Consider the following 15,728-nt stretch of genomic DNA (forward strand, 5'->3'; position numbering starts at 1 on the left):
GTAGAGAAACATGTATTTCTTTTTTCATGCATATGCATTACAAATCTCTGGAAGAATATACAGAAACCCAGAGGTTACATGTTTGAGTGGTAAGGGAACTAAGGCAAATGGGGGAAAGAGTGGGAGGGAGAATTTTCACTGTATACAATTTTAGTCTTTTTTTCTTTTTTTAAATAAATTTATTTATTTATTTTTTGTCTGTGTTGGGTCTTCGTTGCTGTGCGCAGGCTTTCTCTCGTTGCGGCGAGTGGGGGCTACTCTTTGTTGCCGTGTGCAGGCTTCTCATCGTGGTGGCTTCTCTTTGTTGCAGAGCACAGGCTCTAGGCACACGGGCTGCAGTAGTTGTGGCACGTGGGCTCAGTAGTTGTGGCTCACAGGCTCTAGAGTGCGGGCTCAGTAGTTGTGGTGCACGGGCTTAATTGCTCCGCAGCATGTGGAATCTTCCCGGACCAGGCCTCGAACCCATGTCCCCTGCGTTGGCATGTGGATTCTTAACCACTGTGCCACCAGGGAAGTCCCTAGTCTTGTTTTTTTGAGCTAATTAATGTATTACTAATTCAGAAAAAATATGTGATTACTGCTTAGCCTTCTTGGTCTCTTGTGTATTCCAGGTCCAGGATCTCTGAATCGGTTTCTGATTCCAGCTTCAGTATGTTTAATTCATAGTGCTGTCAGTGATCTTTCAAAAATGCAAACCTCACCAGTTTGTCTTTGTCTTAACAAATGGAATGTTACTATGTGTCAGGCACTGGGACTATAACCATGAGAGAGACAAACAGTCCAACTTTCACAGTGCTTATACTGGGGGGGGGATCCTTAAATAATTACACAATATTACTCTATTTGAAATCTTTCAGTGGCTTCCTATTGCTGGATTAAAAGGTTCTCTGTGCTCTGGACCTGTCTGGCTTTATTCTCCTGGAATTCCCTCTGCTCCAGTCACACCAGCTTCCCTTGACTTCCGGAAAGTCCTCTGAAGAAAAGTCGTTTGTGCCACCACTGTACCTTGCACCTGCCTACATTAAAACCCTCATTACAACACACTGGACTTACTACTTTGCCAGTGGACTATCAGCTTTTGAGGGTCAAAGGAGTCTTACTCTTTATAACAAGGGTTGGTGCATAGAAGTGAATAAATGCACAAATTTTGGGGGCACAGACAAGTATTACAATAGTTCAGTAGGAGACTGATTACTGAGCCAATCAAGGAGTTCCTGGAGACTGAGGACATGAAATAGATGCACTTCCAGGAGACTTCTGGTTCACCTTGGACAGTTCGACTTAACTCTAAATCTACCTCATTGAAATTTTATGTTAACAAGCAAGATGGCACAAAGTTATATCTATCTTCTTGAACATTGTCTCTTTTAAACTGGCCTAAATTTGGTTACCCCAAACCAAATAGTTTAACAGAATTTCAAACAATTGAGATTTTTAAATTTATGTGTGTCATCTTAAATGTCCTGAGTTCTGAAAAGAATGTGATAAGGGAGTATCATTTCCTTGTAATTTCACTTCTCCTAAATTCAAGCTTACCTGAAACAAAATTTGCTTTCCAAGAAGAGGTAGTTGAATATAACAGATGACATATGTATATACCCAAGAAATCATCACCATAGTCAAGAAAATGATTCCTCCAACCCCTTCCCTGACCACTCCCTGGCAACCACTGATCTGCTTTGTTACTATAGTTTGCAGTTTCTAACATTTTATGTAAGTGGAATCATGGTGTGTGCTTTTTGTCTGGCTTCTTTCATTCAGGATAATTAATTTGGAATTCATCTATGTTGTATCAATAGATCATTTCTTTTTATTGCCGAGTAGTAATATTCCATTATATGGATTTAATACAATTTATCTATCCCTGTGTTGATGGACATTTGGGTTGTCTCTAATTTTTGGCTATTACAAGCAGAGCTGCTATGAACATTCATGTAGATGTCTTTGTGTGGACATATGCTTTCTTTTGGCATATATGCATTTCTTTGAGGTAAATACCTCAGAATGGAACGGCTGGGTCGTATGGTAGGTGCATGTTTAACTTGAAACTGCTAAACTGATTTCCAAAGTGGTGCAACTTCTGGCAGCTACATTTTCCATTCCTGCCAGCAGGGTGTGAGTTCCAGTTGCTCCACACCCTTGCCAACACTTGGTAAGATCAGTCTCCTTAATTTTACCCACTCTGATAAGCGTGTAGTGGTTTCTCATTGTGGTTTTAATTTGCATTTCTCTAGTGACTACTGATTTGAGCATCTTTTCACATGCTTGTATGCCATTATCATATGCCTTTTTTGGTGAAGTGTCTGTTAAAATCTTTTGCTTTTTAAAAATTGGGTTGTCTTATTAATAAGTTATGAGTTTACATATTCTAAATATAAGTTCTTTGTTGTGTGTATGTGTTGCAAATATTTTCTCCTAGTCTGTGGCTGCATTTTCATTTCCTTGACAGTGTTTTTTGAAGTTTTTAATTTTGATAAAGTACAATGTCTTGGTTTTTAAAACTGGTTCATGCTTTTTGTATTTAAGAAATCTTTGCTAAATTCAAGGTCACTAAAATTTTCAGCTATTGATTTCTGCCAAATAAAATCCTAGCATCATCCTTTTAGAGTGCCTTTGAAGAACATGTTTGAAAAAAATTTTCTGAAAAATTGACCCATATGATTCAGTGATTATTTTTTAATTACTAAGTGTGTCTGTTACTTGAAATGGGAAAGATTATTTCAGCACAAAAAGAATCACACTTCAAAGTCTTCAAATTAAGTAATGAATGTGTTTTTATTTCTCTTATAATTTAAAAACTGTGAACATTCTGTAATTCAGCAGCAGCCTTTACTTCCAGGTGACTTCTTCACTGGGTCTTAATTCCCTGCATGGAAAGAAGAAAAAGGAAGAAAAAGCAAAAGTGTAAATAAAACTTTTATGAGAGGATAAAAGGGAAAGTCAGAAGAATATGGATTCAGTATTTTATATTGTATTAAACTGACCCATTTAAAAGTTTTTATTAGATTCAACATATTCATTCTATTCTCTCATGATTTTAAACTTTTACCACCTCTTCATTTTTCCAGATTAAAGAACTGTAATTTCTTAGTCTATCTTTATATGAAAGCAATTATCCTCTCAGTGAGTTCATTTAATGTTTTTTATATTCTTTCTAGCTCATTTTATCTTTCTTGAAATCCCTGGCTGGAACCTCCTCTACACAACGCCTTTGGCTGCTGCTTGGTTCGCTTGTCCCTTGAGTTTCCTCCTGCCCGGCTGCACAGTCAGTGGCAGACACCCTGTCTTGCTAACTCTAACTCTGGTGCCATCTCCAGAGACACAGTGGGACCAGGCAGCTGCCAGCTGCTATTTGATCACCCAACCACCATGTCTAAAGCTCTCAACCAGTGTTGCTGAGAACACAGCACCAAGCCACAATTAGTGCCATTGTTTTCAGCTACATCATGGCCTAAGTAAGACAGTGTAAGATCATATATGTTAAAGCACATAGAGGAGACTTTGGCAAGCTGGTTTAAGACTGTTTCTACGTTAAAATGTACCTTGACTTAAAAAAAAAAAAAGACTTTCAAAGATCTGAAATAGCCTGTTCAGAAACTAAAGACTTGTTTACATTCCAAAAGTAATCATAGAGTTTTGTCTAAGGATTAAGCAACAAACAAGACTACAAAATAATATCACTTAAATCTAAATCCTCAAGGGGGGAAAATTACCCCTTCTGTTTATTTTGGCACAAATGACATTAAGAAGAATACTTCTAAAACCTGACTGTTGGTTTAACAAAAAAAATACAAAAACTAACCTTTTATATAACAGACTCTTGTTCCGGAAGGCAATTAGCTTTTCATCATTCTTTCTGTCTAGGTAACATCCAACGACAAATCCCACAGGGACAAGTATATGTACCCAGTGGTCACGCACAATCTGAAGTAAGTTCATCATGAATGCTATAAAAAAAAAATTACCAGAAACATAACTGCCTTTGAAGTATCTTTTAAATCACATCTGAAACAGGAAGATAAGGATATAGATGTTAAAAGCATAATAAGCCTCTTTACATTTGTTTGGCATCAGAATGTAGTATACTACTTAAAATCTACTTGATGATTATATAGGTACAATGATTAGTATAAAAATTATACTGCACTCAGGCTTCCCTGGTGGCGCAGTGGTTGAGAGTCTGCCTGCCGATGCAGGGGACACGGGTTCGTGCCCCAGTCCGGGAAAATCCCACGTGCCGCAGAGCGGCTGGGCCCGTGAGCCATGGCCGCTGAGCCTGCGCGTCTGGAGCCTGTGCTCCGCAACGGGAGAGCCCACAACAGTGAGAGGCCCGTGTACCGCAAAAAAAAAAAAAAATTATACTGCACTAAAGTCAATTTACTACCTTTTATTTCTAGCTCCACCAGTGATCTAACACAGGAATGGAGAGAGTATTAAAAAAATTCTACCTGCAAAAGCTGAGTATTTGCATCCTCCTAGTATTGATTTAGAACCTTTACATTTGTAAAATATTTTTAGAACCTCTCACAATGTTAAACCAAATATAATAGTATTTTGTCAGAAGCAGAATTCTTTCAAGCTGTAATTATTGAAAACTATTTTTTAAAACTGATTTTTGAAAGGAAAACATGAGAAATTAAAAAAAATCATATTGAATAATGTCACAACAGATCTGAATATCAATTAAATGATTCTACAAAACATATGGGGACAGAGAAACTTACTTTTGTAGAATGACTACTAGGTACCAGAGCCATCATATAGTCCAATATATAACACAAAATATTGTTATCTTTATTTTACAGATAAGAATACAGTTTAACCCAAATAGGTATTACGTGTAGATCTGGAATTCAAACTCGGGTTCATTCCAAAGCTCTAGCTCCTTCTATCATATCCAAATGCCTCTTGTAGAGACCCTTCCCCTAATTGATATTTATGGTACTTAAGACTTTTTAAGTGTTAAGAGTTTCTAAAAGGCAGAAGAGGAGGACTTCTTCATAGAAGATCTAGAAGTCATCATATGGAAAATGAATCTGCAGTAATTCAATAAAAACACAGTTGAATCATCAATTTTCTGTAAAAATTTGTATCCAAAGATGAAATCAAAATACATATGTATGCACATGAATCTATAATAAATAAATCCTATATTATGGCTGAGAAGACAGGACAACATCATAGAAAGATAATACATTACTGCTAACAAAAGGGCTTAGCACTGAACTGTGCTAGGATTATGTAGACTGGATTCCTGCTGCTCCTTCTAGGATACTCGTTCTCACACACATTCTAATTCTTTATTTCTCAAGCTTTACTATCTAAAGGCACTGGGTTAAGTCACACAATGACTACATACTGTCTTTCACAGAGTGTAATATTACACACAGCAGATTCCAGTCTGAATATCACCGATCTAGAAAATTATGATGTAAGTAAATGAGATGTTTGAAATAACTCCCCAGCTGATTTGCTGCAAATAGTTCTTGGACATATAAATGTAAATGTAACCAATCTTACCTTATTCCTAAAAGATGGTGGTTCTCTTAGCATTGTACATTCCCTAACTAGCATTATTTGCATTTAGATCCTTAAATACTGTTTGATAAACATTTAGGTACTTTTTGTGATTCCGATCAAGTCAGCCACTTGTTTTATAAACTTGAGCCAGTCAAGTATGGGAATAACAATGCATGCCTTAATCAAATGATGTAACCTGGAAAGCACTAAACTACAAAATACTAGACAATATAGGTTTCTAGAGAAGTCTGGGGGTCATCTATTCTCCCACCTGTCCTTATTAGGTTCCTCAAGTTTCTTAAGAGGTGTCAATTCTAACACTCAGCACAGCTGACTGTAAGATAACTGTATTTAACCAACAAAAAAAGTAATTGTTGACTCTCAGCCCAAGACTTTTTAAATAAGCCCATGGCCACCTGTGGGCTATAAGCCATTACTGTTGGCACTCCTCTAACAGGGCCAGAAGGCAATTCTGTCTGGCTTTACTCTAAGCAGAAGAGATGAGCCAAGCCCTTGAGACTCCTGCTGTATACAGGCTCTCACAGAGACTACAGGATTCAACTATCATGATGGAAGCCTGATTCCATCCCAAAGACATAAATGGCAAAATATTAGCCCCACAGGCATTTCATATTACAACTGTACAATCTACTACTAAATGGACTTTGGGACCCAGTGGCACTCAGCATCATTTGTCCTGCATATGTCACTGCGGAGACAAAGGGATGACCAGGGAAGACAAAGATTGATGGACATAAAAAGTGAGCAAGGGCTTCCCTGGTGGCGCAGTGGTTGAGAGTCCGCCTGCCGATGCAGGGGACGTGGGTTCGTGCCCCGATCTGGGAAGATCCCACGTGCCGCGGAGTGGCTGGGCCCGTGAGCCATGGCCGCTGAGCCTGCGCGTCCGGAGCCTGTGCTCCGCAATGGGAGAGGCCACAACAGTGAGAGGCCCGCGTACCGCAAAAAAAAAAAAAAAAAAAAAGTGAGCAAGAATGCTTCCCTAGAGAAAGGACAGGAGGGGGAACGTAGACAGGCTCTTGATCACGGGCTCAAGACAGTAAGATGGCTTCATCTGATGGGCAAAGGGCAGCAAGCACCTGGGACGATCTCTAATGAGACAGGTCTAGGCTTGGATAAAGAGTGACATCCACATGGGTGCCCTCAACGTCACTGTACATATTATTAGTATCTTCTTTATATGAAGACCTCTCAAGAAAAATTTTGTTTTTACTTCAGAACTGGGGAGTAGCTATGCTATTCCTGAAACAAAACAAAACAAACGAGTTTTTATCTTATGGACTTAGGGAATTGAGTAACGGATGATGTATCCTTTGATACCAAAATGATCCAAAATTTTTTCCCTACCTTTAGAAAGAGCTGACTCTTAGAGTACTCTCTGTAAGGCATGGTTCTTAATGCTTTTCATAATCATCAATTCATGTAATCCTCACATTACTATACATGTATTAACTAATACAATGTCCCCAATGCAGTAGGAATATTTTTTTCAGATGAGGAAATCCAGGGACAATCAACTTGCCTAAGGTCACAGATTCAGTAAGTGGCAGACTCGTATTAAAGCCCAGGCAGTCTGGATCCTTGGTCCAAGCTCATTGGTGCTTTACTGTCTCTTACAGTAAGTATAAAGGTCAACATTTATATTAACCTTACTTTTGGCTTTATCTCGTTTTTCCTAATAAGGGCATAACTTGGAGATATCATGAGTTTGGTTCCAGACCACCGTGATAAAGCGAACATAGAGATAAAGCGAGTCACAAGAATTTTTTGGTTTCCCAGTGCACATAAAAATTAGGTTTACACTAGAGTCTATTTAAAGTGTGCAATAGCATTATGTCTAAAAATACAATGTACATACCTTAACTAAAAAACACATTATTGTTAAAAAATGCTAACCAACATCTGACAATGCAGGGTTGCCACACACCTTCAGTTTGTTAAAAATGCATTATCTGTGAAGCACGATAAAATGAGATATGCCTGTATTACCTTTTCTTCAACCCAATTTTTTTCCGCTTAACTTCTAAAAAGAAAATTATATATAGTGTGTATTTTTGTAAGCCCCTCTGAATTCACGCTGGAATAATATAGACGACTAGACATTTAAAAAAAAATTCTACTCTAATTAGTCCCTACGGCACTTTATATGTAGTGATCAAAAAGTGTCGACTTAACCTATAAAAAACAGTTCTGGATGCATGGAGAAACGGAACTCCTCGAGATCTGGAACCCCATCTTAATGACGTATACGCCCTAGAAATCAAGCTTAAGTATTACTTTTTAAAAAATTAAGTTTTGAAAAAGTGTGTATTTTGTGGAATGGTCGGCTCAAGAGGGTTGGAGACTTAGAGCAAGGTTAGCTTCCAATCCTGAATAACGAGGAAGACAGAACTCTAAAACTGAGACCAACCGGAGATCCTCGCGGAGAAGCAGTCCCTTCCCCGCTGCAGCCTAGGAGCCGTGAACCTAAAGATATTTTCCAGTTAGGACAGCCTCAGAGTACCCCTTCCCAAAGGCGCCAGGCGGGAACCGTGAGCGCAGCCGCCCACCTCAAAGCAATCCCTATTTCCTCGCCTTTCCCTGTCTCCTTCGCTGGAAGCCTCGGGAAGGGGGGCCCCTGCAGTCACGGGGAGGCCCAGACCACCCCCACCCGCAGGTACACACCGCCGCTGAGGGCTTTCCTAGAGGTGCACCCTCCCCGCCTGCACAAAGGGGACTCTCGCCGCCTCGACCGCCCGGGATCCCGGACCCACCTGAAGCCTCGGGAGCAACAACAAGACCACGACCTAGGGCGGCGGTGAGCCCAGCCACCGGCGCCGGCGGAAGCTGCGGCCTCGGGACCCACCATTCTCCGCGCCCGCTCGAAGGGAGGGGTGGCTCCGATAAATCATTCCTCTTCTTCCTTTCACTGCTTGACTCTTCTCATATTTCTTTTAGCCTCAACATATTGTAAATTCTTTAAAAATAAAACTTCGGCCCCAGGTGACGAGACTCCGTGTAAATGCCACCTCCTTCCTCCAGCTTAGTCCCTCCCACCCCCGAAGATGGTATCACCCTGGGTTTCCCCGCCTCCGCGGATCGCCTCCAGTTTCAAAATGGCGCCCGCCATTGAGGGGCTTTTGCTGCCTGATCCTCACCGGCGCGGCTGAGCCAACCTCATCTTTTCTCGCTCTTGAACCTGGATGCGAGTAAGGGTTGAGAAGGGCAGTGGACGGCGTTGGGGGAGGACTGACGAGGCAAGTGGGGGCGGAAGAAAGCAGTGCGCCTTTGGATGGGGGAGGGAACGTCTCGGCCCTCGGGGAGAGCCTGGCTCCGACTCCAACCCAGTCTCCGCCGCGGACGTTCCCCCAGGGTTGCGGGTGCGACTGTCCTGGTCGTTTCTGGCGGAAGTGTTCAGCGAGGGAAAGAGAGTGACTTCTCCAAGTGTCTAAAGCTCTCGTTCTTTTGTGGCAGTTCCTACGATTCACTCCCAGACTCTCCTTTCCTCCTTTTTGCTGTTTCCCTCCGGCCTTTCAGTCTCTCGTCGCTGGAGGATAAATCCGACGCCAGCTTTGGCTTCTTAGCATTGTGGTTACCTTGTTCTCAGCCTCCTCGCTCGGGGTCTTCCCGTGGTTTCGGGTTGAGAGATCACGAGGCTACTGGGCACAAAGTAGGCGTTCTTTTTGGTTAATCGACTCCAAAGACCCCCGCCCCCCACCCCCACCGCATCTCCTTTGAGCGCTTCCAGCATCATCACTCTATTTACATGCTCTTCAGTAAACAGGAGGTCAGAATAATTTTAACTCCGGCAAGTCTGGCTTCCTGTGACCAGGCGAGCCTGCGTTATCATTGCCCATGCCCTAAGTTTTAATTTTAGAACCCCTTTGACCGTGTTGTGAAACCCGTGCTGTCCCGGAATTGACCAGGAGGAGACTTTTCTCATTTGAGCTCCAGGGCTAACCCAGACTCTTTTGTTTCCCCTTAGATTTTGCATGGTTCCCCTCAGTTGTCATCAACATGCATGATCGTTATTGAGAGAGCAAGTAACTGATAGATAATTAAGGTGAAATGGTATCCGTCAGAAAACACTGCCCCGAAGGGATTTATGATATGGTGAAGGTTCATTCCTTTCAGTACACATTTATGTTGCTTTGAGCGCTGTGCTTGGTATTGGAGTTTAAAAAATTCACTTTTACTCTTCCCCCATACATTTAACATCCATTCAACATACTATTCTTTGTGCCCACTTGTGCTAACTAAAAATAAATAACATTGCCTGGAGACACCAAAATAGCTTTATAAAGGAGTAAATATTTGAGCTGGGTCACGAAGGGTCAAAAGGAATGTACTAAGCTCAGGAGAAGGTCATCCCTGGCTGCAGTACAGAGATGCAGAGACTTGAGAAGTTTTGGCATGCTTAGGGAGAGCGGGAGAATGAATGCGCTTGAGCATGCAGTGTAAGGGCAGTTGGTGAAGCAACAGGGAGATTGAGGTAAACTTGTGAAGGACCTTGCTTTCCAAGGAAGGTGTTTAGATTTTATTCAGTATTTAGCCGGAAGTCAATGACTGCTTTGCACAAGGAAGGGGCATGAGGATATTTGTTTTTTAGGATGGTCTGTGATAGCTGTGTGGAAGATGAACTTGGAACAGGAAAACTAGATGAGAGGAAATTGCAATCATTCAGGTAATGTAATGAATGCCTCCTTTGAGGCAGGATAGTAAAGGATGTCAGACATTTCTGAAATATCAAATAGGATTCAACTGGTGGCAGCCAAAATGGTGATAAGAGGGTGACTTCAGAATTTTTAGTCTGGGAGACTAAGTGGTTGGTGATACCATTAAATAAAACCTAAGACATGTACATAAGAATAGTATGGTACCAACTTGCACTTTAGGAGTGGCAAAGCACAATGCTCTACAGTCCAAAGCATTGATTGTAGATTCTAGAAATCTCTGCTATTACAGTAGCCTCTAGCTACATGTCGCTGTTGCACACTTGAAATTGTGGTTAGTTCGAATTGTGATGTGCTGTAATTATAAAATGCACAGTAGATTTTGAAGGCTCAGTACCAAAAAAAAAATCTCAATAATTTCTTTAATTATTACATGTCGAGATGATAATATTTTGGATATATTGGGTTAAATAAAAGTAATTTCACCTGTGAAACTTCAATGTGGCTGTGAAAAAAATTTTTAATTACATATCTGGCTTGCATGATATTTTTGTTGGACAGAGCTGTTCTAGTCTAGACTAATGATAGAGGAATTAGTGAGGAGATGGGATTTGAGCTGGGCCTTAAAATGATGATAGTCAACGGTGATGTCAGAGCAGCTTGCTGGCTCCTTCCACTGCCAGTTAAGGCATTCAGGTTCTGCTTTTTCAAGCAGTAGGAGGCCTTCAGAGATTTCTGAGCAAGGGACCCTATGTGCAGGGGTGTTTTGGAAGATTAATCTGTTAGTAAGGTATACGTTGAGATGAAGGAAGGAAAGGCTGGAGGCAAAGAAACAGAAACCCAAATGTAAGGTAATGAGGCCCTGTATTAAGGTACTTCCAGTAGGAATGGAAAGGGAATGATTAAATGTACAAGGCATTCTCGGGGGAAATAATCAGGAGTTGGTAACAGTCTGTTCAAGAAGTAAAGGAAGGAATAAAACAAGGAGTGTTTCAAGCCTTGTTTATTTAGATAACAATTAAGAAGTCATGTCATAGAGTTATAAGGTACATTTGAGTCTAAAGAAATCTAGTCTCAAAATAGAATCAGCTAAGTTGAAAGGAGGAAGTGTGCTGCTAAATACCTAAATACTCTCCTTTTTTATCTCCCTGCTTTCTCTATCTTCTTTATCTAATCATGTACTCCAGCTAGTTTTTCTAAAATACAAAACTACCTGTATCACATCATCTTACTTGATAAGTGATCTTAAAATGTCTCTCTGTTGCCTGTTCTCTGTTCAACAATTAGAACTGGGTCCAGAGTTTCTAAGGCCTTTCATTAGCTGGCCCTTTTCTATTCATTAGGACTTTTCTTTCATTTTTTGCTTATATGAAAGTGTGCCAGGCTACTTTTGTCACTGGTACTCTAAGTTTTTGTTTTATGCCTTTGATCATGTTATTCCCCTGTTTTGAATAGCTTTTTCTCTTTGTCTCTTTCTGCCCACGGCCTACCAGTCCTTACCAATCGAATAATTTATGATCCCACCTCTTTTCTGATTCTCAATAGCATAAGCTAATGTCCGTTTTTAAAATCTTATTTCCTAAGCCGCATATTTCAGCCCCTGATTAGAGCCAATTTCATGTTATTTATTTTTGTCTTTTATTATCTTAGTCCTATTTTTTTATGTAAGATTAGGCCTCCTAAAATTATGACAAATTTATTTTTTTTTAAAAAGAACCATATAGGGACTTCCCTGGTGGTCCAGTGGTTAAGACTCTGCACTTCCACTGCAGGGGGCACTGGTTCCATCCCTGGTCAGGGAACTAAGATCCTGCATGCCTTGCCACACGGCCAAAAAAAAAGAAGCATATGTTATTCGACTTGCTCAAGGTCTTCACCTTAGGGCAAGACATAGACATTAAATACCATAATTAAAAACAGAAGTAAATCATTATACTGCATTCATGAGACTCCTATTTCTTTATTTTTTAGATTTTAAAGAACTCTTTCTTTGAATTCATGGTGTTTCATCCTATATACGACTGAGATACCAGTAAGTAAAGACTGTCTAATAAAGATACAGCTTTATTGTATTAGAAGCAATTGTAATAAAAATCTTCTCATCTACTGAAATCTGGGTCTGTCTGCAAAAAAGTTTTAACATGAACTCATTCAGTTCTACCTGCAAGAAACTTTGTATTTTCACTTCATACTCTAAATAAAGAAAGTGGGGGGTAAGGTAGATTTGAGTAGGAAAAGTTTCTCTTAGGCCATTAATATAATTGTGGTACAGGGAGCTTTTTGGCAGGGAGATTCAAGTCCTATCCAAAACTGTACTTATAAATATTTTTCATCAAATAGAGAATTAGTATCTTTGTATATCTCATACCTTACAAATAGGAACACACCAAGTCAATGTATTTTTTAAATTAATTAATTAATTAATTAATTTGACTGCGTCAGGTCTTAGTTGCAGCACACAGGATCTTTGTTGTGGTGCGCGGGCGGGCGCAGGCTTCTCTAGTTGCGGTGCACGGGCTCCAGAGCGCACAGGCTTCTCTCTAGTTGTGGCACGTGGGCTCAGTAGTTAGCGGCACGCAGGCTTAGTTGCCCCGTGGCATGTGGGATGTTAGTTCCCCGACCAGGGATCGAACCTGCGTTCCTTGCATTGGAAGGCGGATTCTTAACCAGTGGACTACCAGGGAAGTCCCTAAGTCAATATATTTTTAATTTTAACTTCTTTGTTTCAGTAACTATTTGTTAAACAACCACTACGTGTAAGACATGCTAAAATAGTAAGGATACAAAAATAGATCAAACCTAGTCCTGCATTCAGAGAGCTCTCCCAAGCCAGAGGAAATATATGTAAATAGGTAGCTGTTAATGGTGTGGTAATAGCATTAAGCTCATTTAACACCAGCCATCTTCATTTATTCATTTAAGAAGCATTTACTGACCACCACTATGTGTTAGGCACCGTGGGGTGTTGGAATATAACTATGATCAAAATAGACCAAGTCTCTACTTTCATGGAGTCATTATTCTGGTGTGGAGGTTAAGAGGAGAGAAGGGGATGGACAAAGTGAGTAAGTAAATAAGCAACAAGTACAGGTGGGCACTAAGTATTTTGAGGAAAATAGAAGGAAAATACACGTTATAGGATGTAACTGAGGTGGGGATGGACTTTAGGGTGGTCAGAAAATGTTTCTGAGAGAATAAATTTGAGGCAGGGAAAATAATAGCTCAAACTAGTTAGAGATCTTGGTGACAGTGGAGATAGAAGGAAATACTTGAGAAATTATTATACTTGAGAAATACAACAGAAGTAAAAATGCAGGACTCACTGATGGATTGGATGTGAGCAACAAGTTAAGGAAGGACTCAAGGATGATGCCTTCAGAGGCCAGATGGTCTTAATGCTGTGGGATTGGGTGAGATTGCCTAGAGAGAAAAGAGAAAAGAAAGTCCTGCTGGAAAGCACTGCCTCATTGAGAGGTTGAGGGGAGAAAGAGGTATTAACTAAGGAGAGTAAGGAATGGCCAGTTAGATATAAAGAAAACCAGGCGAGGGTTGACAGAGGAGACGAGGAAGGTGTTTCTGGAAGGATGGAGCCGTTAATTTTGTTGATTACTGCTATGATTTCCAGTAATTTGGGACCACAGAAGTGTCTGTTGGCTTCAGTTATATAGAGGTTTGTCAGTGACCTTGATGAAAGCTCTCGTAGTGATAGGGTAGAGAAAGACGTCAGATTTAGTAGTGTGAATGGGAGGTGAGAAAGTGGAGACACATCTGTGGGCAAATATTCTGAGAAATTTTGCTGTGAAAGGGGAGTGTAGAAATGATGAAGCAGTTGCAGGGGATTGGGGAATTAAGAGAGGGTTCTTTTAAGTTGGGAAATTCTAGAGTATCTTTGTATGCTAATAGGAATGGTACATCAGTGATACGTTGATGATACAGGAGAAGGAGGGGATGACTGAAGAAGTTATCTTTAGAAGAGAAACGAGAGTGGGATTCAGAGCACATACAGGGGATTGGCCTTGGATGAGAGCTGAGCTATTTGTTCCTTACGATAGGAGACACAACAGTATACATGCAGATAGGTTAACAGATACGGTATTTGGAAAATGAGGGGTTACTGTCTGATTACTTTTATTTTATAATTGAGGAATGAGGTGAGATTATCAACAGAGAGTAGGGTGGAGAGAGGGGTGCGTGATACCTGAGCAGAGAAGAGGAGATGTGAAATGATGGTCTCAGAGATGGAGAGTCAACCTACTAAGAAAAATCAGATTGATAGGTAGGACATAGTGCCTGTTTGAGATCTTTGGCCATGAATTTGAAGGGCAAATAGCATAGTTTTGTGATTGTTTTTTTTTCCCCCTTCTGGCAACATTGAGCTGCTGGAATAGACAAAGTGAGTGATTGGAGTCAATGAGGGTTGGGATTTTGCCAGGCTCGTACAAAGAAGGATTAGAGCAGCAAGATACTTGAGAGTATTTGCAAAACAATCATGATGGATCGCTGACCAATGGTAAGACATGAGTGGAGACAGGAGGGGGTCATGGACAATGAAAAAGTAGTCAGTGGATTAGGGATACCAGTGAGGCTAAAGGATTTTTGCAGTGGGAATTCTAGAGTAAGGAAGGTGGGAGTGAGGGAGGGAGATAGTTGAAGGTGATACTCTGAAAGTGCTGCAGCTTATTGGTCATGATAAGGTCATGGTTGTGACTGTGGTGGTGGGTAGCTAAAGTGAAATGAAGATTATTGGAGTTGAGAAAGTCGAGGAACTAAGAGGTCAGTACTGATGCTACTCAGAGGAAGACTGAGTCAGGAACTAAAGTCCTCAGTGAGTGAGGTCAGATTCATAGATGCCAGCAATAAGGAAGAATAGGAAAGGCTCACAGTGAGCTGGCTGGGCAGCATGACCTTCAATGGGACTGGGGTATTTTGAGGAGGAAGGAGAAGACAGGTTGGAAGCCGCAGTGAGGAGGAAGGAGCACATCCTTCCTGCTTTGGAGGTCGGGGAGTACAAGAGGAAAAAAGGCCTCTTGAGAAGGCTGCAGGAGAAACTAGGTTTCTGTGAAGATTTGCAGGTGAGGAGAATGTTCAGAGAAGAGGTTGCAGTTCCAGGTGAGCGCAGTAGTCCCAGAGGGCATACTGAAAGGGTTTCGGAGGGAGGAGAGGTAGTGGGTTGGGTCCAGTCAGATGTACACATCAGTGATTATGGATAGCCTAGGAGTCTTGGATGTTTGGCTGTGACCGAGGTGAACAAGGATGGGAGATATGGCAGGATTAGCCCCCTGACAGCCTGTTAAGAAAGGTGGGCAGTTTACCTTAGTTTGTTGAGATGACCTTGGGCAGATGGCGAGGGATCGTGAAATATGCAGTGACCTCTCTCACTTGCGTAGTTAGCCAGGAAAGGCTAAAGCTAAGATCTGAAATGTTGCTATGGAGTTGTACTTTGCTAATCAATGTTTTTAAAAACATCTGTTTAATAGCACACAAATTCTAGGTCCTAAATTCCAATACATGTGTTCATGTTGTATCTTCTTGAAATAT

The 15,728-nt window shown here is 40.9% G+C and overlaps 1 protein-coding gene across 4 annotated transcripts; it reads right to left on the bottom strand.

The window, feature by feature from the left end:
* Positions 1–2,756: 2,756 nt before the first annotated feature.
* Positions 2,757–8,377, bottom strand: NDUFB1 (NADH:ubiquinone oxidoreductase subunit B1). Of its 4 annotated transcripts, none has more exons than XM_079700590.1 (3): positions 8,292–8,377; positions 3,803–3,947; positions 2,757–2,866 (listed from the first exon to the last, which is right to left on the bottom strand). In XM_079700590.1, the coding sequence occupies exons 2-3, from the start codon at positions 3,940–3,942 to the stop codon at positions 2,830–2,832; spliced, it is 177 nt and encodes a 58-aa protein (XP_079556716.1). In that variant the 5' UTR covers positions 3,943–3,947; positions 8,292–8,377; the 3' UTR covers positions 2,757–2,829. The 4 variants fall into 4 exon arrangements, with proteins under 4 accessions (XP_079556716.1, XP_079556718.1, XP_079556715.1 ...); XM_079700592.1 differs by lacking the exon at positions 8,292–8,377 and adding an exon at positions 7,949–7,979; XM_079700589.1 differs by lacking the exon at positions 8,292–8,377 and adding an exon at positions 4,839–5,013.
* Positions 8,378–15,728: the final 7,351 nt, after the last annotated feature.

This window comes from Hyperoodon ampullatus (assembly GCF_949752795.1).
Source record: "Hyperoodon ampullatus genome assembly, chromosome: 3".
Taxonomy (NCBI): domain Eukaryota; kingdom Metazoa; phylum Chordata; class Mammalia; order Artiodactyla; family Ziphiidae; genus Hyperoodon; species Hyperoodon ampullatus.

Coding starts and splice junctions, on each gene's coding strand:
- NDUFB1 (XM_079700589.1), bottom strand. CDS start 4,869: ATGAACCCGAGTTTGAATTCCAGATCTACAC. Junction 3,948..4,838: donor TTTGAATTCCAGATCTACAC/GTAATACCTATT, acceptor TTTTTTTTATAG/CATTCATGATGAACTTACTT. Junction 2,867..3,802: donor AAGAGTCTGTTATATAAAAG/GTTAGTTTTTGT, acceptor CTTTCCATGCAG/GGAATTAAGACCCAGTGAAG.